Source organism: Ceratotherium simum, chromosome 38 (genome assembly GCF_057802395.1).
Source record: "Ceratotherium simum simum isolate JZ-2026a chromosome 38, ASM5780239v1, whole genome shotgun sequence".
Classification (NCBI taxonomy): Eukaryota; Metazoa; Chordata; class Mammalia; order Perissodactyla; family Rhinocerotidae; genus Ceratotherium; species Ceratotherium simum.
In genome coordinates, this window is record NC_141937.1 from 13,426,077 (window position 1) to 13,450,188 (window position 24,112).

At 38.1% G+C, this 24,112-nt stretch overlaps 1 protein-coding gene across 4 annotated transcripts in view; it reads left to right on the top strand.

The window, feature by feature from the left end:
- IPCEF1 (interaction protein for cytohesin exchange factors 1) overlaps positions 1-24,112 on the top strand; it is a 164,827-nt gene that overhangs the window by 71,328 nt on the left and 69,387 nt on the right. For 2 of the 4 annotated variants that reach the window (XM_087425118.1, XM_004440693.3), the window contains 3 exons: positions 4,610-4,662; positions 19,268-19,307; positions 19,916-20,085. In XM_087425118.1, coding sequence (XP_087281244.1) covers positions 4,639-4,662; positions 19,268-19,307; positions 19,916-20,085 — 234 coding nt within the window. In that variant the 5' untranslated portion in view covers positions 4,610-4,638. The remainder of the gene's footprint in view (positions 1-4,609; positions 4,663-19,267; positions 19,308-19,915; positions 20,086-24,112) is intronic. The other 2 variants (XM_087425119.1, XM_014795479.2) reach the window with 1 other exon arrangement.

Below are 24,112 nucleotides of genomic sequence, written 5' to 3' on the forward strand. Positions count from 1 at the left end.
CATTTTTAATTCCTAGGAATTAAGCAAAAATCCTTTATCAAGACAATATCAAATAACTACTACTCTTCCTTAAACTCTTTCAGTTCTAGGCACTTTCCTTACACCGATATTCTCAGAAAGTGTTGGGAATATGGAAAAATTATTACTTTCAAAGCACGGTGCCAGCATCATTATTATTTGTCATAAGCTGCTTTTATTGTGTGCTTTATACATATTTTTATCAAAATCTTGGGCCTACATATTTAGCTTATCAATATGTGGATACCGTGTGCTCTATAACATGGTTAGCTGAGGTGGGTCTCATTGTCCAAACAAAAAGCAAATGTATTGACATGAGTCTCCATGACCACCATTTCACTTCCTAATTCCTCCAGACTATGGCTATGTGCTTTGTACGGAAGATGAGAAACAAGAGTTGAGCTTAGATTGTTTTGATGATCCTTCTGTCCCAGATTGTCTTTGAATCATTTTGGTGAAATTTTAGATTTCACATATGTCAACTACTTCAAGAAATAAAGTATCGAAACTCCAAAATCATTAAGTGAATACACACACAAAGCCTCCACCAAGGTACACTATCCCTAGGTCCCCTCTCCTATTCCTCCCAGCCTGAACCACTGATTCTATATTTCTTTTTTTTTTTTTGCTGGGAAAGATTCACCCTGAGCTAACACCTGTTGCCGATCTTCCTCTCTCTTTTTTTTCCCCTCCTGAAAGCCCCAGTACATAGTTGTAAGTCCTTCTAGTTCTTCTATGTGAGCCGCCACCACAGCATGGCTAATGACAGACAAGTGGTGTAGTTCTGCACCTGGGAACCGAACCCAGGCCACCAAAGCGGAGCATGCCGAACTTTAAACAGTAGGCCATCAGGGCTGGCTCCCATTTGCTCTTTGACTCAGGGAAGTCTGACATCAACAGTTTCATTTCCATATCCTGCAGATAGAGAAGGAGATTTCTAATGGGATATTCATGACAGCAATATTCCAAGGAACAAAAAATTTGGAATTCATAGGTTTTCTTTATGGAAATTTATCTAGAGTTTAGTGCTTTTATTGTTTGTATTTTTAATTTGTTTACTCAACAAATGTCTATTGAATCACCTGTGTACAAAGACTGAGGATATAGCAGTAAACAACTGAACAAGATAAGACACAGTGCCTGCCCTCAGGTAGATTATACTATAGTGGGGAGTCAGATGTTAAAGAGCCAATTGCAAAATTAATAATTCAGATGCTCAATTATGAGAATGTCTATGAATAATTGATAAGGTGCTATGAGAGAACATAAAAGGGGATTGATCTTTCATAAAGATAAGAAAAAGAAAGGGACAGCTTTCTTGACTAAATGATGTTTGGTCTGAGGGCTGAAAGATTAGATGATATAAGCCATCTTGGGTGGCGGCTGTTGATGAAGAGCATGCACAAAGTTCTAAGATTGGTAGAAACCTGTTTAAGGAGTCAAAAAAAAAAGCCAGTGAGTCAGGGAGATGGGAAGAAAGATACATGGAAATGATCCAAGATGGGGCTGGAGATGAGGCAGAGGCCAGGTACAAAGCCTTCCTTGTAGGAGATTTTCATGATTTTGGTCTTTATCTCAAGACCAATGGCCATTGTGGACATTTAAGGAAAGAGATAAATAGTCAAATGTACATTGAAAAAACATCACTCTGGGAAAGAAGGAAAGCTGGGACATCAGCTAGGATGTTCCTGCAGTGGTCCAAGAGACAGGTGCTTGTGCCTTGGACTAGGGTGGTAGCAATGGGTACAGACAGAGTGGACACACTAGAGAGATAGTTAGGAGGTAAAGAGGTACAATATGTACAAGAGAAATATTCCCAAGATCCAAGGAAGGCTTAATATCACTGACTAGAGCAGTGTATTGTCAACAAATCCCAATGCTTAGGGGAAGAATTAGAGATGAATTTTTTCCCTTTGTCTTCCATCATCTCCTGTCAATTCTGTGCTTGTTTTACTATTAGAAGACTGGCTGAGTGAAGGGATTCAGAATTCTACTGAAATAGTAAAATTTCTGAGAGTGAGATATGTTAGTTTAAAAATCATTTTGACAACTCTTGCCTATGTTGTGCGCTTCACTGGGCTAGGCTCTGGGGCATGAAGAAGACTGGGTCTTAGCCTGTACCTTTGACATTCTCATTGTCCAATCAAGGGGACCTGTTCACAACATCATGGTACAATACCGTGGCCATTGAGGAGTTAGTTATGAACAACGTCCTGTAGGAGACTTTGGGGGAGCCAGGGTGGTACCATGGTGGTTAAGAATGCGGGCTCTGTAATCTGGGTTTGTATTTGGAAATATCCATTTACTAGCCTCCGCCTCTAAATTGCCTAAATTACCTCATCTAACACATGGGACTAACAATAGTAGATTATTCATAAGGTGGTTCTAACAATCATATGATATGATACATGAAAATCATCAATTGCCGGGCATATAATAACTGCTTAATAAATGCAAGAAATTTAGCAATTATATTATTACAGAGGAGGAGCCGATTAGCCATCTGGATAGAGTCAGGAAAGGTTACACAGTGATGCTATGTATCAGATTTAAAGGGTGTATATAGCTGACCTTTAATAAATGCTTGCCTAAGGAATGAATATATCTTATGACAAAAAGCAATTTATTGAGCATTTATTATATTAGGCTCTATTATGATCCTTATAGAGATATTTTCTCACTTAATTCTTGTCTGACCCTAAGAAGGAAATACTATTATTAGCCCCATTTCACAGAAGACAGTCTTGAAGCCCCAAAACATCAGTTATTTGCCCAAGATTACACAGTAAATTGCCAAGCTGGGACTTCAGTCCAGACCAATCCAAAGCTTTGCTCTTAACTCCTACAAGTTCTATAATCTTCTTTACCTAAAAGCGCTGCTGAATTCAAACTAGCTTTTGTTCATTATGTGTTCACTCAATCAATGGATACTAAAAACGCATTGCTATAAAAAGTCAATAAAATATTTATAGCATTTTATCTGAACATTTTTATTTTATAAATAAATACTTACTGTAGAAAATAAATACATAGAGGAATAAAAAATAAATTACTGGTTATTCCAACTCTCATAGGTAATTACTGTACACATTTTGCTGTAAATATCTTCAGACTTTCTCCCCCAATGCATTGATGTATGAGTTGTATGTATATAAACCTATATTTTTAGATAGAAAATGAATGGGGTCACACTGCCCATGTTTTTTACTACTTTTTCATTAAGGATATGTTGTAAAACTCTGTGTGTTTGCTATGGTCGTGCTTAGTGTAGTTGATGACACGTAGTAACAACTCAGCAAATGTCAGTGACCATTGTGATTGTCATTGTCATCATCATCATCATCATCATCATCATCGTCGTCGTCTTGATAAATTGCCCTCCAGCAAGGCTGTAATAATTTGACATCCCAACAACAACAAATTATTCTTTTCAACATACCTCCACCAAACTTGGCTTCTGTCACTTAATATTTTTTGTGTGTGCCAATTTTGAAAATTTAAAATGGAATCATGTTGTTGTTTTATTTTGCCCTCGTTTTATCACTAATGAGATTAAACATTAGTCATTTACATATTTTCGTTTTTTGAATTTTCCTTCACATGTTATCTATCGTTATTTTCTTATTGGTGTTTCAGAACTCTTTTATATTATGATTCTTATATATTAAGTATATATTGCAAATATTTTCACCAGCTTGTGATTTGATTTTTTTATTTAGGTTTTAGCATTTTTTTTTAATAAATAAGGTAAAATTAAATAATTAAATTTATCAGTCTTTTTTTATTGTGGTTTTTCTCTTTGACATTTTACAAATAAATATTTTATTAATATCTACGTAATATAAATATGGCATTTTTGACATTTAAAAAGGGGTATCCATTCTTCAAAATTCGGGAACCATTGGTATAAGAAATAAAGTCACCTGGAGTATGGGTCTGTATTTGTGGTGTCGCTGGGAAGACATTGAAAGGCTCTCTGCTTTGGGGAGAGTTTCAGTGGCTTGTAGATGTTTAACAAGTTTCTTGCTTGTCACAGTCTGAAAATATGAGATTTTTTTCTTTTTGTTTTCATCTCCTTTTCTTGAAACCACAGAGTGTCTTGTTTTTCAGGTAATCCACTACAAAGTGCAATACATCAAAAAGGCTCATCTTCATATTAAAGTTGGGACTTCTGAGGCAGAGGGCTTAGTTACATTTTTGAAATTGTTTAGTTAATTCCATCAGAATAATAGCAATGGATCAAATATTTCCACATCTTACTCTGCATTGTTCATCATGAAGAGGAAAATATCTTCACTTTTCAAAGATGTATGTTTATATATAATACAATATAAAGTATGTAAATAGTACACGTCTTGCTCTAGACTTGAAAGAATACTGACAAATGTGCAGATGAAATTCTGGCTTATTTTATAAACTCATTTTTAAATAGTTGGCTTATTGAGTTCTGCATAAAAGGCCATTTAATGAATTGCTTTTATGGTGAAATTCATCAGTCAAAACAGAAATGCCTTTCCCTCCATCAAAGAGATATATGCTTTTACGAACATTTGAATCTCACCTTTAACTGAAAATCTTTTTTGTCTTCCAGCTTTTGTTTCTGCCCTTTTGACATCATATATGGCTACTGATGGCAATGTTCCTGTAAGTACTATTTGGAACACCTGGGACTTTAGATATTAATCACCAGTTTGATAAGCGAGTAAAAAAATAGACAAGTCGATTTTAAGTTTGGCTAGCTGTTTATTGTCCTCCATTTCATTAGCCACAATGGAATTAAATGATCCTCTTGTTAGGTTTCAAGGGTTTCTAGTGATCACCAAGCATTTGTTTAAGACTCCTAGTATTTACTTTTAAAGATCAGGAAACATAATCATGATTTTAATGTACTGTACACAAGCTATCTCTGTATTTTAAGTTAAGTATGGTACTAGGGCAACCTCTCATGCAACCTCTATGGGAAAAATTCTGTTAATTATTGTACTGAAATTGTAAGTCCCTTTAAAAATAATTTTATCACCATAAATTTGCATAAATTAGGTAAGGCAATTGAGCAAGTATATTATCTCTATTAGACGAGGAAACTTATGCAGGAAAAATTCAGTTGATACAAGTAATATGGCATATCTAATAGAAGGGGATGTAGGGTAGTGTGGGATTGTGTGGTGTGTATCTTTTGGCAAATCTAATGACCTCATGATGGGTCCATAGGGTAGACTTTTTGGAGTTGAGCCGAAAGCAAAATAGAAGTGGGGTGTTGAGAGAATATAGTATAGACTTCCTGCCAGATAGTAAACGGACAATGATTTTCTGATGAAAATTAGAAAATGGATGTCAAGGCAGGTTGTAGTAATAGTAACGGAGAAATTGAGTGAACTAGACAGCTCCTGGAAGGGACACCTTACTAAAAATCAGGGCAGCTGATTAATTCTCTGCTTGCTTTGTTAACACTTTCATATCCCAGAAATAGAGAAGGCAATGCGAGCACTTTAATTGTGATGCTAATTCTAAATGAGGAGGAAAAGCTTGCTAGTGATGAAAAATAGTGGAAACTTTGGGAGACAGGACTGCAGAAAACTAAAAATGAAAACACAAATCATAGTCAGTTATAGCCTAAGAAATTCACCATCTAAAACTTGCAGAAAAGGAAAGCGTGATCCCTTGGCATGAATGGGTGGATGGTGTTCGATAATAAAAACATGAATAATCACGATGAAGATAAAGAAGAGAAACAACTAAGAGAATAAATGTGGCCTCAGTGGGAGACTTTTCTAGAATTAGATATAAAGACATAAGTACAGGTTGTTAAAGGAGGCTCCTGTGGTCAAGGGGAAAAACAAATGGACATCACAGATCTGTAAAAGTAGGGTCAGGAAGACTGAGGTTCAGAGTACCCAAAGTTTATGATAAATTTTAAAAAGAAAAAATGCATATGATCATAAGCACATGTGTATGTGTTATATGGAACAAAGAAATGAAAAGGAAGAATTAGAATTTTTGGATCTTTGAGAACAGTGATGCAGTGTTTATTTCCTACATAGCTTCACCTTTTCCACTGAAAGAACGTAGTCTTCCAACTGGAAGGAGGTCATCTTATATGCTTAAGAAGAAATAGAAATTAGGATAATAAGAGAGTACCTAAGCACTTTAAATTAATAAATTCATTGAAACATTCATTTGATGTTCACCGATTACTCTGGACTCCATCACGTATCAGCCACTGTATTAGGTAAGAACTGGAGATTTAATTGTGACTTGAAACAAGTTAAAATCTCTACATCTTAAAAAAAAATATAACCCTGGATATTGGAACAAAGATTGCAGATGTGATTACCAAAAGGCTATCATCCATATAAGAATCCATCCATCCATATTCTCAAAAGATTATCATCCATACAAAGACGTATCATCCATATAATTCCCAATCTAGAGCCGTTACTGCTGTAACATGTAACCTGATTCCCCTTGGACCTGGGCACAAGTGGATTCTGTTCTTATTGGTGGGACTTCTAGCTACTTATGGTCTTTCTCATTTCGTGAGCCATCCTCCCCTCCTAGACTCAATCAGCCCAGATCTCCTTGTGTGTCTATTTATGGGTTCCTTTTATCTCACAGCCATCAGCATCACAATGGTACTGCTTAAAGTCTCTCTTAAGCATTTCTTCCAGCTGCTTTTCAGTGGTTACCCTACTTTACCTTTCCGTTCAGAGAATTAGTTCAATTTTCTGCTGTCATTTGTTCTCTAAATAAAATGTAGCACAGGAGACCTATTTTTATGCTAGGTAGTTTCAGTAGGCTTGGCACATTTGACCTAATCAGATCCTGAATTACAATTCATTTCCACTAAACTAAGGTTTATTGAGCTGTATGTGCTGAGCACTCTGCTTGGCACTGGGGTATCGAGATGAGGAGCTTACCATGTGGTGGGGGAAGGGCAACAATTTTAGGGCACTGTTGTTGATCCTGACCTGAGAGTTATCCTTGAGGGTTGGTTTGGTAAATGATGCTAATAAAACTGCTCAAGGAAGTAGATTCTAAGCATTTGAAGTTTTATTACGTGTGTGGTAGAACAGCATTGTTCTCTTTTGTTAAGCTGAGTTGTTTGTTATCTGATAGTATTTTCTCTCCCCTGAAGGGAAACAGCAGAATTTTCAAAGCTCAAGTTTCATATAGAACTACAAGTATTAACTCACCAAGTTCTGTTGGTTTTACCTCTGAAATATTTCTCCATCTTCACAGACACACACTTGCCCTTCCCTCTGCTCACTGGGCTGTTTGCCTCTGCACCTGCCCTCTCCAATCCACTTGCCACACAACAGGCAGAGTGAATGTTCCTAAATGCAAACCTGATGATGCCACTCACCCGCTGACATCTGTGCAATGGCTTCTTATGGGCTTTCAGATAAACTTCACACTTTCAAACATAACATACAAGGCCCTGCATGGTGTGACTTTGACACTCTGAATGTGGTTTTCCCCCCACGGTCTGTGGTCGATGCCTACTGGACCATACCTGCGTTCCTGTATCAGATTCTCTTACACTCAGGTCTTTATCTTTCAAGTCTTTGTTTTTATAGACTCATGGGGTGCCTTCCCTGACTCCCCAGTTCCGGGTAAGTGCTATAATGGGATACATCATAGCACTTATGTGCAGACCCTATTATCCTCATTCAATTCTCTATCTTCTCTGTTTGCCTGGAAGCTGTGTGACAGCCTACTTACCATGAAATCTCTGGTCCTTGGCATCAAGTAATTGTGCCATAACTGGTAGGTGAATAAACAAAAGCCATAATTTACCGAATTGTGGCTTGAAAGAAAGAATTAGCATTGCCACTCTTAGGATCTGGGTCATAGATTGCTGGGAAATCTTCAACATAATGATTAGATTTGGTACAATCCCTAAACATCTCTAAGAATCTATTTATGTAGTCCTTGATATTTATGAGGCTTTCCGTGCATCGCTGTGGTGATAACAAAATATTATACACTAAATCAGTATTGCTTAGTTTTATTTTATGATTAATTTCTCACTAAAATAAATAAATAGAGAGATAATAAATAAACAAATAAATAACTACTAGCCTATATGAATCTTAAAGGCTTGACTAAGAAATTTCTTTCATCTCAGATTTTAGTAACAATGTTTAAACTAAGAAAGGAAAACAGCCTTAATTTAAAGAAGACAGGGCTCAGAGGGAATGTGACAAGGCTTCAGAGGGAATCATGTCTTTACTGTTGTACATAATTCTTTTACCTAAAGCTTCTGAGATTTTTTGCTTTCAGGAATGGCTCTGGTGGGGAAGAAATGTCAGAATTATCTTAGATCAAAACTTTATGACAGTGTTTTCTTAAGAATTCTTTTAAATAAAATTCTTTCGTTAAATACTGCCTGAAAATAAAATGTTGAGTGAAAACTTTTTCTGAAACAGTAGTCTCTGCATGTAAATCATGGTTCCTTTGCTCAGTTTTCCTGCCAACGAGGACAAGCTCCCTGAATGCGAATGGACATTTGCTTCTGGCACTGTGGTTGGGTTATCTGCTGTTGCCTGGACTGTCGTCTGTGGGATGGTCAGTCTAACAGCAGATGGGTAATTGCTGTGTACTTCACAAGAGAGCTCTGCATTCATTACTCACAGAACATGTATTTCCTGGTCTTTGTGTGTGTACTGTGTGCAGTGAACAGCCCAGCCCAGATGATTCTGGTCCCTGTGGAAACCTGCCCTGACCTTCACTCCATCTCTGTGCTTGTGGTGTGTGTCTAAGAGATTTGGTGACATTCAGGGACGAAGTGAGGAATTTCTTTTTCAAATTTTTCATCAACTAAAAAGAACTGAAATTTTGGCAACTCGATTTTTAGGCTGCATTAGCATAACTCTATGCTGAAATGGCTGTGTCAATGCTGCATAAGCCTGACACACAGATCAAACTCAGGCGGCTGCTTAACATATTTGCTGTCCCAACTGGACTTCAAGTGCGGAAGTGCATGACAGCTGTCTGGGGAATAGATTCCTGGGTAGGGGCTTGTTAGCTACCACTGGACAACTTCTGTCCCTCTCCCCAGTCCCCCTCCTCCGCTCCATGCATTCCTATTTCTTGGGTTCCAGATTCTTAGTATTTGGAGGATATGGTTAAAACAGGATGCTGGAGAAAGCTACTGTGTTTTTTGAGGAAACAGTACTTTAGCTAGAACTAGAGGTTTATTCAACACAAGTCCATTTTAACTTCAAGGAAATACCAAAGGTCAACTCTCCAGGTGGGTACAAATTCAGTGTCAGTCAATCCCAGGAGCTTTTCTCTATGTATGTGCTGCTTTGGGGGTAAGAAAAATGTTGGAGCAACTTTTATGTTGTTTAACTCTGCTGATGTTATTCATTAGTGGAGGCATTTTTAGCTCTGAGTAATCAAGCAGTTGATGGCTTTCCAGATATTTGGTAAATCTCCACTTGTGCCAGTGACTATTAGTAAGGCATCATAGGAAATACAAATTGATATGACATAGTTAACCTTTTGGTAACTATTTATTAAATGCTCCCTATGTGTCAGGCATTGGGCTAGGTGCTAGATTTTGAAGTCATGACATGTTTAAGAACATCAATTCTGTCTTAAAGTCTTGGCCAGTTATTGAATCCAAACAGAGTTGTAGTCATTAAGCTACAGAGCTGATAAAAGAGATTTGATAAGCTAAAAATTGACATGAACAGAGGAAGTGATTGAGTAGAGGTGTGGGAAAGGGGAAAAGGCCTATCTGAGATTACTCACAGGTTCTGGGTTGGACTGTTGGGTGGATAGTGTTACCACCATGTACGTACCATGCAGATATATAAACAGATAAATTATAATATCCATTTCGGAGGCATCAGCAAAACACTGTGGGAATAAAGAAGACAGAAGAAGCAGAACAACGTAGAGTTAAACAATAGGCTCCTGAATCTGAGTCCTACTGGCCTAGGTCCCAGTCTTGGGATTTATTTACTCTGCTATTATATATGTGTGGTCTGTGGGGAAGTTACTTAACCAGACCAAGATGAAGTTCCTCATTTGTGAAAAGGAAGATAAAAATAGTACCTACCATGAAGATCTTTGGGAGATAATATAAATCAATTATTACAGCGACTACAAATAAATAACACTGAGTGAATATAAGATTCTTATAAGAGCTAACTGCCTTCAAAAGTCAGAGAAGCCTTCATGGGAGGTGGCATTTGGCTGGGGTCTGAAAGGATGAGCCAGATTTAACCAGGTGAAAAATGAGGGAAAAGAGTAAAGAATTCAAAAGTATGAATGTGTTAAAGTACCTGACATTTCTTCAGAATAAAAAAGAGTTTAAGCTGCCAGGAGAGGAAATGGACAGATGTCTCGGTGGTATATTGAGGCTCCTATGGGAAGAAACTCACGCATAATTTGGATTATGATCTTAAGATGGAATCTTATAAATGAGATGACTGGCTTCTGTTCGATAATGGTCCTGTGAGCTCCGCTTCACACTTCGACACTCCGCTCTGCTGCAAACACAGAGCAATGAAAGACAAAGAGAAACACAGAAAACCAAAAATGTATGGCTAGGCTCAAAAACAAGGTAACCATCTCTGTGGGTCAGAAATGAAAAGCAGCAAGCACACCCAAAGCTATGGGCCTGAGCGGCACCTCGTCTGGAGGCAGGAAGGAGTTTGCTTCTGCCCCAGGTTAAAAGGGTAAAAATGCTCCACTAAACGTGAGGAGAGCAACGTTCACTTTTTTTTTTTCCCCTAGGCCTGGTCTCTTTTTTTATTTGAAGAGTAATTGACATATAGTTCCCTACTAGTTTTAGGTGTACATCATAATGATTTGATATTTATATACACTATGAAATGAGCACCATGATAAATCTGGTTACCATCTGTCACCAAAGTTATTACAATACTATTGACTATATTCCCTATGCTGTACATTACATCCCCATGACTTATTTGTTTTATAACTGGAAATTTATACCTCTTAATCCCTTCACCTATTTCACCTGCCCTCCCCAATCCTCCCCACTCTGGTATCCACTAGTTTATTTCCTGTATCTATGAGTTTGTTTCTGTTTAGCTTTGTTTTTTAGATTCCATATATACGTGAAATCACGTGGTATTTGTCTTTGTCTGACATTTCACTTAACATAATACCCTCTAGGTCCATCCATCTTGTTGCAAATGGCAAGATTTCATTCCTTTTTATGGCTAATATTCCATTGTCTATATATATATACCACATCTTCTTTATCCGTTCATCTATCCGATGGACACTTAGATTGCTCCCATATCTTAGTTATTGCAAATAATACTGCAATGAACATAAAGGTGCATATATCTCTTTGAATTAGTGTTTTTGTTTTCTTTGGATAAGTACTCACCAGTGGAATTGCTGAATTGTTCACTTCTTGATGATGAGGGTAAGTGGGGGCTCCCCCACTTGTGAAAGAGGCTAAAGACAAAAAGAAAAAACAGTTGCCAAACCACTGTCTAGGGTTACACAATTAGCCACCTGAGGGCCTAGGAAGGGAGGACACGGGGTCAAAACCAGGAACTGAACCCAGTCACCAGCTAGATTAGCCCCAGGATATGGAAGATTCTCCACGATTGCCTCAGGGCATGATTGTAGGACAGATTCCACACCAAGTGGAGGCAACCCCCAAACTGCTAAAGAGGGTCTCATGAGCACAACAGAGGACAGGGAGAGAGAGATTCAGTAAACTTAAGTCCTAAAATAGATTGAAGAATGCTAAGAAAGACAGACTATGGAATAAAAAATTAGAAGATAACTTTATTGTACATGAAATCAATTTTTAAAAGCCTGATAGAAAAATTTAAGTACGAAGCTCAAAGAATCTTTTAAAATATTTTGAAGGAAAATCAAGCACAAATGAAAAAGTGTAAAATATAAGTGGGGTTTGAAAAAATTTAGAAGTATTAGAAAAGAAAATTTATTTTGAGATAGGAAGATCAATGGATGGCATAAGTTCAACATTGGACACTTTCAAATAGAGTATTAGTAAATCGAAAAATTTATACAGGACACACATGGCACAGAGAGATGAGCAGATTAAAAATTAAGAAAAAGGAACTAATATGTATTTAATAGTACTCCCAAAAGAAGAGAATGAGGAACATTGCAGGAAAGCACTATTTGAATATCTCTGCTAATTTTCCATGCTTGAAAAAGGATACAAATTATCTGATCAAAAGTTCATTCTGAGGATTTAGCAGTATAAATAAAAATAAATTCATAACTAGATACACTGTAATAAGACCATGGAATACCAAGGATGATAAATACATCTTAAAAGAGTGAAAAGATAGATGACTGTCAGACTGATAGCAGAAATCTCCTCAATACAATAGATGCTAGAAGACAGATGATCAAAGTGTTCAAACTGCCAGGTGGAAATAATTTTATACTCATCTAAACCATAATTCACTTTTGAGGGCTAAATAAATATATTACAATATACACAAAGGCTAAGATAATTTACTACCTACAAACCTTCAATAAAAGAACTGTTAAAGGAGGTACTCTAGCAAAAAGAAAAGTGAATCCAGTGAGGAGATATGTCATAAAGGAAACAAAGGTGATCATAGAAATTGATAAAATGTGTCACTAAATGTAATTACCTATTGGTAAATAGCAATAATAATCATAATTTTTTTTTTGCGGAGGAAGATTAGCTCTGAGCTAATATCTGTTGCCAATCTTCCTCTGCTTTACATGTGGGTCACCACCACAGCGTGGCTGATGTATAGTGTAGGTCTGTGCCTGGGATCCAAACCTGTGAACCCAGGCTGCCAAAGTGGAACTCTCCGAACTCAATCACTACACCATGGGGCCGGCCCATAATCATAACATTGTTAATGGAAAAATAAAAATATAAACTATAATAACAAGGGAGAAGTCATTCAAGCAGGAGTTAAAATGTGCTGAATTATATAGTATATTCATGATGAATTTAGAAATACTTAATTGAGTATCAGAGGACATGTAAGGAAAAGGAATAAAAGGAAAAATAAAAAAATGATATGAATGTAAACTGAGGGGCCGGCACAGTGGTGTAGTGGTTAAGTTTGCGTGCTCCACTTTGGTGGCCTGGGGTTTGCAGGTTTGGATCCCAGGCACCGACCTACACACCACTCATCAGCCATGCTGTGGCAGAGTCCCACATACAAAATAGAGGAAGACTGGCACAGATGTTAGCTCAGGGACAACCTTCCTCAAGCAAAAAGAGGAAGATTGGCAACAGATGTTAGCTCAGGGCCAATATTCCTTACCAAAAAACGGAAAAAAAACAGGTAGAAATATTTCTGATATTCTAAAATAGTAGACCAAAACACCTTTCAGTTTGCAGAGAACTAAAAATTTTATATATTGCAGGAGGGATTATAAGTGGGACACTTTGACAGCAATTTGGGAATATCTAAAAAGTTAAAAATGCACATATCTTATGACCAGGCAATCCACACCCAGATAAATACTCCAGCCCAGACAAACACATGCCCATATGCACAATGAAAATTAGACAACGTTGTTGTGCTGGTGTGCAAGTGTAAAGAGCTCAAATGTACATCAAAAGTGGATGAATAAATTGCGGCATTCTCATTCACTGCACTACAGTATTGAAAGTGAACTAGAGGGCCGGCCCTGTGGCTTAGCGGTTAAGTGCGCACGCTCCGCTGCTGGCGGCCCCCGGTTCGGATCCCAGGCGCACACAGACACACTGCTTCTCTGACCATGCTGAGGCCGCGTCCCACATACAGCAACTAGAAGGATGTGCAGCTGTGACAGGCGGCTGTCTACTGGGGCTTTGGGGAAAAAAAAAAAAGGAGAAGGATTGGAAATAGATGTTGGCTCAGAGCCGGTCTTCCTCAGCAAAAAGAGGAGGATTGGCATGGATGTTGGCTCAGGGCTGATCCTCCTCACAAAAAACAAACAAACAAACAAAAAAACCAAAACAAAACAAAAAAAAGAAAGTGAACTAGGGCTACACGTATCAATACAGAAAAAAATTCTCCAAAACACAATATTGAACATTAAATATCTATGTTAATACTATTCTTTATAGTATTGTTAAATGTTGCTTATACATACTAAAATTGCATGGGAATGATAAACATCACATTCAGTTTAGTGTAATCTGGGGAAAATGAGAGGGATATGGAAAAGGGAAGGCGTACATATGAGGACACAACTGTATTTATATTTTATTCCCTTAAAAATAATATCAAAAAGTAAGAAAGAAAAGAAGGAAGAAAGAAACGTGTACTCAATGGCTCAGAATATGGATATAGTTGAAGCTTTTGATATTGTGTTGTTAAATTGCTTTCCAATTTCAACATCCCACTGTTAGTGAATAAGTGTGTACCTGTATCCTACTGCAGTAGAGAGTATAAGTATAGGGGCGTGGTTTTGAAGGAAGCATGTGACCTTTGGCACTATGTGGTCCTATTACTATTATGTCTCCTCTTTTCAGTAAAGATTCTTGAAAAGCATAGTCTTCAAGGCTGGGTTTATTTCTTCAATTCCCATTCATCCCAACCTACTGGAATTTATCTTCCAGCCCAACAGGACAATGAAATTGTTTTTGCCAAGATCTCTAATAAACTTTTTCTTTCTCTTTCCTACTGGCAGTAGTTGATGGTTTGGATCCACCTTGCTTTTGATCCTCTCCCTCGCTTCCATGACAACTTCTCTCCTGATTTTCTTTACTTTTTCACTGGCTGTTCTGCTCAGTCTCCTTGATAGGCTCCTCTTCTATTGCTTCTCTGTGACATATTGGTCATCCTTTGGATTCTGACTTAAACTCATTGTCATTCTACACATCTGGGTAATCTTATCCAAACTCAAGACTTCTACTCTCTATAGACTGATGATTCCCAATTTGATATCTTTATTCCAGATTCTCCCCAAATCCCTACACCCTTAAATACTATATATACTGAGTATTTCCACTTGGATGCCTCGTATGTACATCAAACTCAATATGTTTACTACTGAGCATATACGTATTTAAAACTGCACTCTCTGTATTGGTGTCATTTATTCAATTGTTTAAGCTGGAAACTCCAAGATATTCCCTGGCACATGGCTCCCTCTCACTTTCTACATCTCTCTTCCTCCTCCTCCTCACCCACCCCTCCCTGATCCTCCTCCCTCCAGCTCCTTCTCTCCTCTCTCTCTTTCTTCTTCCCCTTCTTCCTCATTCTCCCTCTTTTATTTCCTTTTCTATTGCTCTTCTATGTAGAAAGTGCCATTGCATCCAGCTTCCCTCAAACTCTAGTCCTTGCTTCCCTGTCCTACTCCTTTATATAATACCAACCACAGAAGCAAACACCTTAACAGGCTACTACTTTGTGAGTTTTATTCTTGAAATAAATATTTGCATTTAACATTCACTTTTGTGACTTTGGGCAAAATACTGAACCTCCATTTGCTTCAATTTCCTCATCTGTAAAATGAGGATAATAATAGCATCTAAACCATAAATGTAAGAATTCAATCCAAATATTTGTAAAAAGATTCAGAGCAGTGCCTGGCATGTGGTAAACATTATATGAGTATAAACTTTATATATACTTCTTGGCTGTCATTGTTTTCTATTACCATCTATTATTACTAGAATGAGTATCATCTGTCTCCATTTTTCACTATTACAGATTTTCTTCTCACATTAATTTATTACATAATATTTAAGGTGGTTAGTCTTCTGAAAAAATTAGGAAAGTGTTTAATGTATTTTCATAGGTAAAATTTTAATAATTAAAAGCTTTAAAATTCTTTTTATAAAGTTGAGTTTAATTTTCAAGGGAGGAGGAAAGATATTTGTGGGGAAACATCCCTAACAGCTCTATCAGCTGGAGTTGGCTTGGCTCTAAAATATTTAGGAATTTTTGTGACTTGGTTCAAGTATTGGTAGCTTGATCTTGACAATGACGTGAGGCTTTATAACATGCAAATTGGGTAACTGCTACAAATCAGGGCCCATTTACTAACATATCACTGTATAATTTTGCTAAAGACCAGGATCATTATGATCTTCGACATAATGACAAATCATTTTACTGTAAATTTTAATACATCATCAGGTTAAATTGTGCCTGCAAGATTTAACAATTACTATATAGATTAGAAGTCAATATAATAATTATCCTGTAACCTGGGTGTTAGCTCATCATTCAACGTCAAAGGACGTCTCTGTATATTTTCTACTGGTTCCTTTGCATGTTTATATGTGTTTTTGAGTGATTAGTGACCAAATGAATTTTTTCAACCATCTTAAAATGTAAAAGAGAAGTACTCTTTTTCAATAAAAAGAAAATACATATTTAAAAGAAAAATTTCCACCCAAATTTTAGAACCAAGATAGGGTAAATTCAGAATTTAGAGTAATTCTTCAGTTTTACCTACAACTGGTAAAACTGGATAGTTGTTAAGATGAGTTATAATTCCCCTTAGAAAAACTGTCTCATCAAATGCTCACCTAGTGAAAAAACCACATATAAGACCTTTTTGAAACTGACTGGTTCGTGGGTTCCACTTCCTGTTGTGAGGAGTGAAATGTATCTTAAACTCACTAAAGTTCTCAAGACTGTTTTCCTTCTCTCCTATAAACCAATTTAGGTTTCAAATTCATATACATTAAGTGAAACTGAAACTCCCTGTAATTTGTTATTTCTATAGTATGCAGTCTGTTTCTGGTCAGGGGAAACAGTTTGAACAGTTATATAGATTTTATAATAATTTGCCTTAGGAGAAATACACTCGGAGGACGGTTGACTCAAAGACTAAACTCTCCTGACCCCCTTAAAAAAAAGTCTGAATAAAGTCCTTTCTTGGTATTGAGTGCTGACCCTGTTTGAGGTATTGTCCTTCTGCTTAGAACTGCCACTTCCCATCCAGCTTGGGCACAAGAATCTAGCAGGCTGGTCTTGGGCAAAGTTGAGACAAAGCCTACAGTTTGATTTGGGGCTTTCTCTAGAACCAGCCTAAGGTTGGATGGTGGAGCTGGAGAGCCCCCAGTCCCACTGGGAGCTCATAAGGGATGGGTGGAGGTGATCCAGTGGTTCCCAGTCAGGAGAGATGGGTGAGGGCTGCCTCCCTTCACACATCCTGCAACGGGCCTCTTGTGACTTTTCTCTCTCTCCTTCTTTTTACAGCGGCTCTTTTTGTATGAACTAATGTGGTTTCACCTTGTTCATCTGGGGCCAGAACCCTCTAGGAATGCCCCTGTCTACAACTGCCTTTTCTTCTTTTTCACCCAGTTGTTAGTCTGTCTTCACTGCTCTCTGGGGATTTCTGGATGCCAGATTTTCCCAAATCATTTCCACTATCTAAATTCACTTACTCTCTTCTTTGCCTTTAGTCCTAACTCTCAGCTAAGTTTTAGGTATCCAAATAATACACATATTTGGGCTAAAATACTTTGTTAATAGGTACTAATTGGGTTTTACTGATCTCGGATAACTGGCATATCAAAAAAGACCCCAGGAGACCATTTGAGGGAATGGTGGAAATTTTAGACCAAGAGGAAGATCAGGGTGGAAAATATTTTGTGAAGTGGGGCTGAGGCTAGATCGTTGTCATGATAACGTGCCTAAATTTTAGTCATGTGTCATGTGAATGTAACGTGTCTATGCTTTCCTAAAATTTAGGGCATTATTGCCTTTGTTATATCCTTTTTTCACAGGGATGATTGATAAAGAGTCAGTACGAGGATTTTCTAGGATATATATTTCCTAGGAAATATAATTTAAGCACTCTAACTTCATCATCATCACAGAAGGAAATACAAGTCCCACTTATCCTAAAAAAATTAGTATGAAATTTTTATTAAATACGAAGTATTTGTTTATATTTATAATCATATAATGTTGTATTACATAAAATCATACAAAGTAATGTTTTTTAGTTTTCAGAGCATACAGTCTTGTTAAATATTTATGAGATCCATAGGATAGGAATTATTATAAATGTCTTGATTTTAGAAATGAAGAAGTGGGTTTAAAGTGGTAAAGTGACATTTTTCTGGGTAACACACCTACTAATTATGACCGCCATGAGTTGATTTCAGGCCTCTGGATTTAAAAATCTCATCCTATTTCCACTATATCAGATTCCCCCTTCAAACATATAGTAGAACCACATATAATAGCTATTCCATCAATAGTTAGATATGTAGAATACTAGCCACTTGTATCTAGAATAACATTATAAAATGCTGTAATAAGATCGCATACCAACTTTTAGAACTGCTTTTCAATTATATGCAATTTTTTCAAATTCTCAACCCCTTAACATAAAAGTTTGTCATTTAAACCTGGACAAATTCAACTTACATATAGTAGAGGAAAAATGAAATTTCTTTAATCTAAAATCTCTCTCCACACACACCCCCCCCACACCCATACAGCCCTTTGAAAGCATTTTTGTTTTCTGTTTTTGCTGATAGTCTGATTTTACACAAACCATTTAAAATGTATTGTGAAAAATGTGTATTTCAGATATATTGTCTTATGTCTGATTTGAGTATTTGAAGAGCTAGTATAAAATAAAAGTTGGTAATTAATTTATCTTCCATAAAACATGTGAGAAATATTCAGAGATAATTAAAGACCAAATAAGAAATTTAAATTTTGCTGTAAATAAGAGTTTACTGATAAGGAGGATTGATAGTTACTTAGATCTCACCGAAAGAGGTTGTGGAATTTCTTTTTCTGGGATATTTATTTCATGTGGCTTAGGTGTAACCCTGTGTGGTAGCAGGACCATGAATTTAATAGTCCAATGTGAACCTGTCATACTTGGAGATTGTGACAGTTATCTTCCAGGTTTATTTAAATAATCATTGTTATTTAGAAATTGCAAGAAAAGAAGCAGGACGTATTTTTTCTCCTCTCACAAAAAAATAAAAGGGGAAACATTTCATTATTTTTAAGAACTTCGGTGAACACCGACCTGTCATAACTAAAGTGGTAGTGAGCGAGCTGCCTGTGGGTGGAAACAGGAAACATTAGTGATAAATGCTGTGTTACATATTTTTTTCAGGTTCAGCTCAATGTATATTGATTCTAATTAGCACATTTTGTGCCTCAGCTAGTAGCTCCCCTTTAGCTCTGCCTGGAGAATTTTTTTTAGCTTCCATCCTGCTCATAAACACTGCCACCTCCTCCCTCCTTCTCTCTTTACAAATGTTACAACACAATCAGAAATTTCCTCTTTTCTCTCCTTCCTGCATTTTCAGCAGGTTCCCTTGCGTCAGAAGACGAGAAAGAAAACTCAAGGTAATTAAATCTCTTTTGTTTCTGTCTTCCTTTTCTGCGTGAGTGAGTGTGGTTTTTCTTTTGGATGCCGTCTTTGGGATCAGATTTTTGTCTGTCTTCTTGCTGTTATTGGGCAGATTAATTTTGGGCGATTTTTGGATCGATTTTAAGAAATGACGACATGCTGTTCATTTGGATTAATCCCTTGTGGTATGTCAATAGAGCTTAGAAAAACTGGCAGAGTCGGAAAGCGGCTGTGTTTTTAGGTGGGCATTAACCCCTCTTCATCTATTGCATAACTACTGCTATGATTGTTGAAAGGAGCTGTGTTAGTGCAATGATGTGCCTGCCAGCCTCAGGATTTTAATTTTTGCAACTTATTCTTGTTGACTAATATTCTTCGACTAATACTTGCTTGTTAGTCTCACTGTTTCTTTGGCCATATCTTGTACTGTCTAAGCACCAAATGAATGTTTAAAAATAAAGTAGATAAAAGATTTTTTTTTGAATTTACTTTGCATAAATCTTGGTAAAAAATCCAACTCCCAGGAGGTAAACAATTAAGAGTTACCTTTCACTGTGTTGCATACATCAGGGTAATACGTTACCATTTCGTGTAATTGCTGCAGGTTTTTTCACCATGAGTCGGAGGAGGATATCATGCAAAGACCTGGGACATGCTGACTGCCAAGGGTGGCTATATAAGAAAAAGGAAAAGGGAACTTTCCTCGGCAACAAATGGAAAAAGTTCTGGGTGGTGCTGAAGGGATCGTCACTGTATTGGTATAGCAATCAAATGGTGAGTCCACTGTCTTCCCCCTGTTCCCAGCCTCCTTGACAAAGATTGCGTTAAAGATCATTGGGGAGCAGATGATCCCTATGGAAAAGTTAATTTTGATTTCTGGGACTTAGAGCAAATAAGTAAGTTCTAGAAACTGTTTCTGGTCCAATAGATATGTAGGTTATTCTATGGTATTTTACGGAGAGAAAACCATCCTGTTTGGCTAATCTTTGGTTGGGGAGGGGTGTCCAAATTTATACACTGACTAACGGAGGCTTTCAGGATCTATTAATATTACTATTCGGTGAGAGAGTCTAATCGTTTCAGGATTTACATGGACAGCACTTGGTATGGGAAGTTTACATTGTCAAGGTCTTTACTAAAAAGGGACTCAGCTTTGTGACCTGTTAGGGATGTAAAGTGATCCAGCCGACAGAAGCTATTTCCATTTTTTCTCCTTTATTGTCTTCTTCTCCTCTGACCCTTTTATTAGGTGGGTTGTTTTGGAATTGCTAACCTGTGTGCCAGCATTGGGTTGGTGACTGTCATCTCTTATTCCTTGGCATGTTCAGTGATGGCGTTAAACTGAGGCTTGGAAAATACTTGATAAGAGAGTTGTCTAATTGATCCTTTAGAAGCAGTGCACTTTTGTGGTCTGCTTCACAGGCTGCTTTCCTGTTGAAAAGGACTGGAAGTAAAGTAATTGTTAGAAGGTGTGCTGATCTTTCATGACTTGAAATGTTTTGAAAATGATATATTGTTGAATATTGAATGAAAAGAGACTTTTCACGTACAACTCTCTCCACCAACCCCAGAGTAACCAACTGCTGATCTCAGGAGAACTTAGTTTCTCTTTGGGGTATAGTGAAGATCAACAATGGATGTCCTTTAATCAATTAAGGGGAAATTACTAAGGAATTGCCCATAAGCCAGAAAAGTTCTTTTTATGTGACATCATTCTTTTAAAATGATTTGTGTATGCCCGTCACTCAAGTATCAGAGCTTTAGAGTATGTAACTTTATAAATGTGAAATAGGTGCTGCATGTACTTTGTGGGCCAAATTTTTAGTTGATAAATTTACACTCACTGGCAACTAATCAAAAATTTGTGTAGGGGCTGGCCTGGTGGCTTAGTGGTTAAGTTTGCGTGCTCTGCTTCGGTGGCCTGGGGTTCGTGGGTTCAGATCCCAGGTGCGAACCTCCACACTGCTTGTCAAGCCATGCTGTGGCAGCATCCCACATATAAGGTAGAGCAAGATGGGCATGGATGTTAGCCTAGGGCCAATCTTCCTCAGCAAAAAGAGGAGGATAGGCAACAGATGTTAGCTCAGGACTAATCTTCCTCACCAAAAAAGAAAAAAAAATTGTGTTGCCCATATGCCACTAGGCACTTGTCCACCTTGGTTAAACTGGACCCAAATCCAATTCTAGTGCCCTGGAATAAGCATTGTCCCAATAAGCATTGTCCCCTGTGCTTCTGTCTGTCTCCCCTTCCTCCCCATCTCCCTGTTCCCAAGCTTATTGCTTTGGTTTCACCCCATGCAAAACAAAATTTTTCATCAAGTTCCATAAAAATGTATTTCTTCAAGCCTTTGGTGAATTATAACAACTTTATCAAGGATTTGGAAGGTTCACAAGAAAGAATCACCTTGCAGAGTGTGCAGTCTTCCACTACCTCCATTTTGTCTCTTTCTTCTCCCCTCCTGGATCCATTCATCATCTTGTCTAGCATGGAATATTTATACCCAAATGAAGGCAACCTGGGCCTGGGGTCTCACCTTCTATCACAAGGGATTTTTCCTGAACAAATACAGCTTCATTCTTAAGAAGAATTAAGATTAACATAATTTCTCCCTCTTGTTTCATATTATTTTAGGCTTTTGCTTTGGGTAGTCGTGGCAAGTGATAATCTGCATCTTTTATAAAATGAGAGGACTTACTGGTTTACCTTTTAATAGCTCTTCAGAAACTTCCAGAGGCTGTTGGGTGCTGATGGAGCATGGCACATCTGTGGGAAGTAACAAAGCTCAGATATAAACAAGGCATTCATTTTCTCCTTTAATCAAATTATTCAGCGAATATGTTCTGGGTGCTATCCTTGTCTTCAAAGAATTTAAAGGAAGCTCCTCTGAACCACACATGCTACAATTTTGGCTTATTTGGCTTCATCAGCTCATTTGGCTTATGTTTCTCTTAGAGGAGCAATGAATTAACTATTTTAGGCATTAGGAATCTCATGCTTCCACGGGGAGCAGCAGTGTTGACTGAGACCAGATTAGAAAGAGGAAAAAGAGAGAGCATCAGACACACTTAAGCACCCCCGTCCTGACTTGCTTTAGTGCAAATGCTTAAAGCAATATTCAGGTAGCAACTCATGTACCTGAATACAGTTGGATTAGCAACATCTAACGGGGAATAAGTTTACTGTTATCTGGCCACAGAATTATCGTATTAAACTAGTGGTACGTAACAGAAGGACACTTCCAGCTCCCTAATTCTATGGCTGTGTGTAGTAGAGGAATTCTCTGCATGCACACACACACATGCATACCCTGACATCCTAATTAGATGTTTGTTATGGGGAAAAAGGCTATTCAATGAACACTTAATGAACAGTCATATTCCTGCTATCCGTGTGAATGTCAACTGTGAAATAAGAGATAGACGCATACCCTCAAGCTAAGAACATTTATTTACTTTCTGCCACTTAAGGAATTCGGAGTCAACAAAGTACTGCCTAAGGCGCCTGAGCCTAATGGGCAAGGTCTTTGTTTTTTTTTTTTGGTGAGGAAGATCAGCCTTGAGCTTAGATCCATGCCAATCCTCCTCTTTTTGCTGAGGAAGACCGGCCCTGAGCTAACATCTATTGCCAATCCTCCTCCTTTTTTTCCCTTTTTCTCCCCAAAGCCCCAGTAGATAGTTGTATGTCATAGTTGCACATCCTTCTAGTTGCTGTATGTGGGACGCGGCCTCAGCATGCCCGGACAAGCGGTGCGTTGCTGCGCGCTGGGGTTGCCGAACCCCGGGTCGCCAGTAGCGAGGGCGTGCACGTAACCGCGAAGCCACGGGGCGGCCCCAAACATCTTCTTAGTTTACCTTCCCCAGTCCTTATTTATTCTTATATGGCCTGATGCTGAGAGGTCACGGAACGAACGGCATCCCAGCAAGAGCCACCAGCAAAGGCGTATTGATCGCCTATTATCTGCCAGGGCATCTTCTACCTACTTTTCATACATGCTCTTTTATACTCCTCCAAAACACTCTCTGAGGTAGTAACTGTCACCACGTTTTGAAAGTTGGGAAGGCTGAGACTCAGAGAGATGGTGTACTTTGCCTCAAGTGACACAAGTAGTGAGTGGGGGAACACAGATCCCCTTCAGCCGCTTTGACTCTTCAGCCCAGGATCGTTGCTATATGCCAGCCTGACCGCACGTGGGGACCAGGGTAAATGGCGTGATTAGATCACCCTGTTTACTGCCTTCAATAGCCTTCTGAGAGAACAACTCTAGAAATAAAATCTCAGGCAATCCTCATGTGAAAGTACAAATGATCTCATGAGGTCCCTTTGCCTGTCTGTATTGATCCCTGACACCACCTGGGGAGACCCCACATCGCCCTCACCTCTCTCAGCATTATCTTGTTGTTATGGTTGTTACCCAGGGACTGACGCATGGTCTACCTTCTTCTTTCATGACGCTTTGCTGCTTCAAACAGTACTACCCGGATTTCCTTAAGAAAGGTCAAATCCGGACACCCATCCCCCACTTTTCACACCCCATATTATATGCTTAGAGTGTGATACAGCACCCAAGAATGCACGCCAAGTCTTACAAAACCATGTTCAAGTTTAACAGCCGTAAAAATCCTGGATTTGAAATCCATGCGATTGTTTGCCCTTTCCCCTAGGATAAAGTACGAATTAATTTCCTGGCTCAGGAGAGTCTCCAGACCTGTGTTTCTCTTACTTTCCCACCCTCCCCACCTCCACCCAAGCTCCAGCTACAGAACTTCTTTTGATTCCTTATTAACGTCATATATGCTGGCT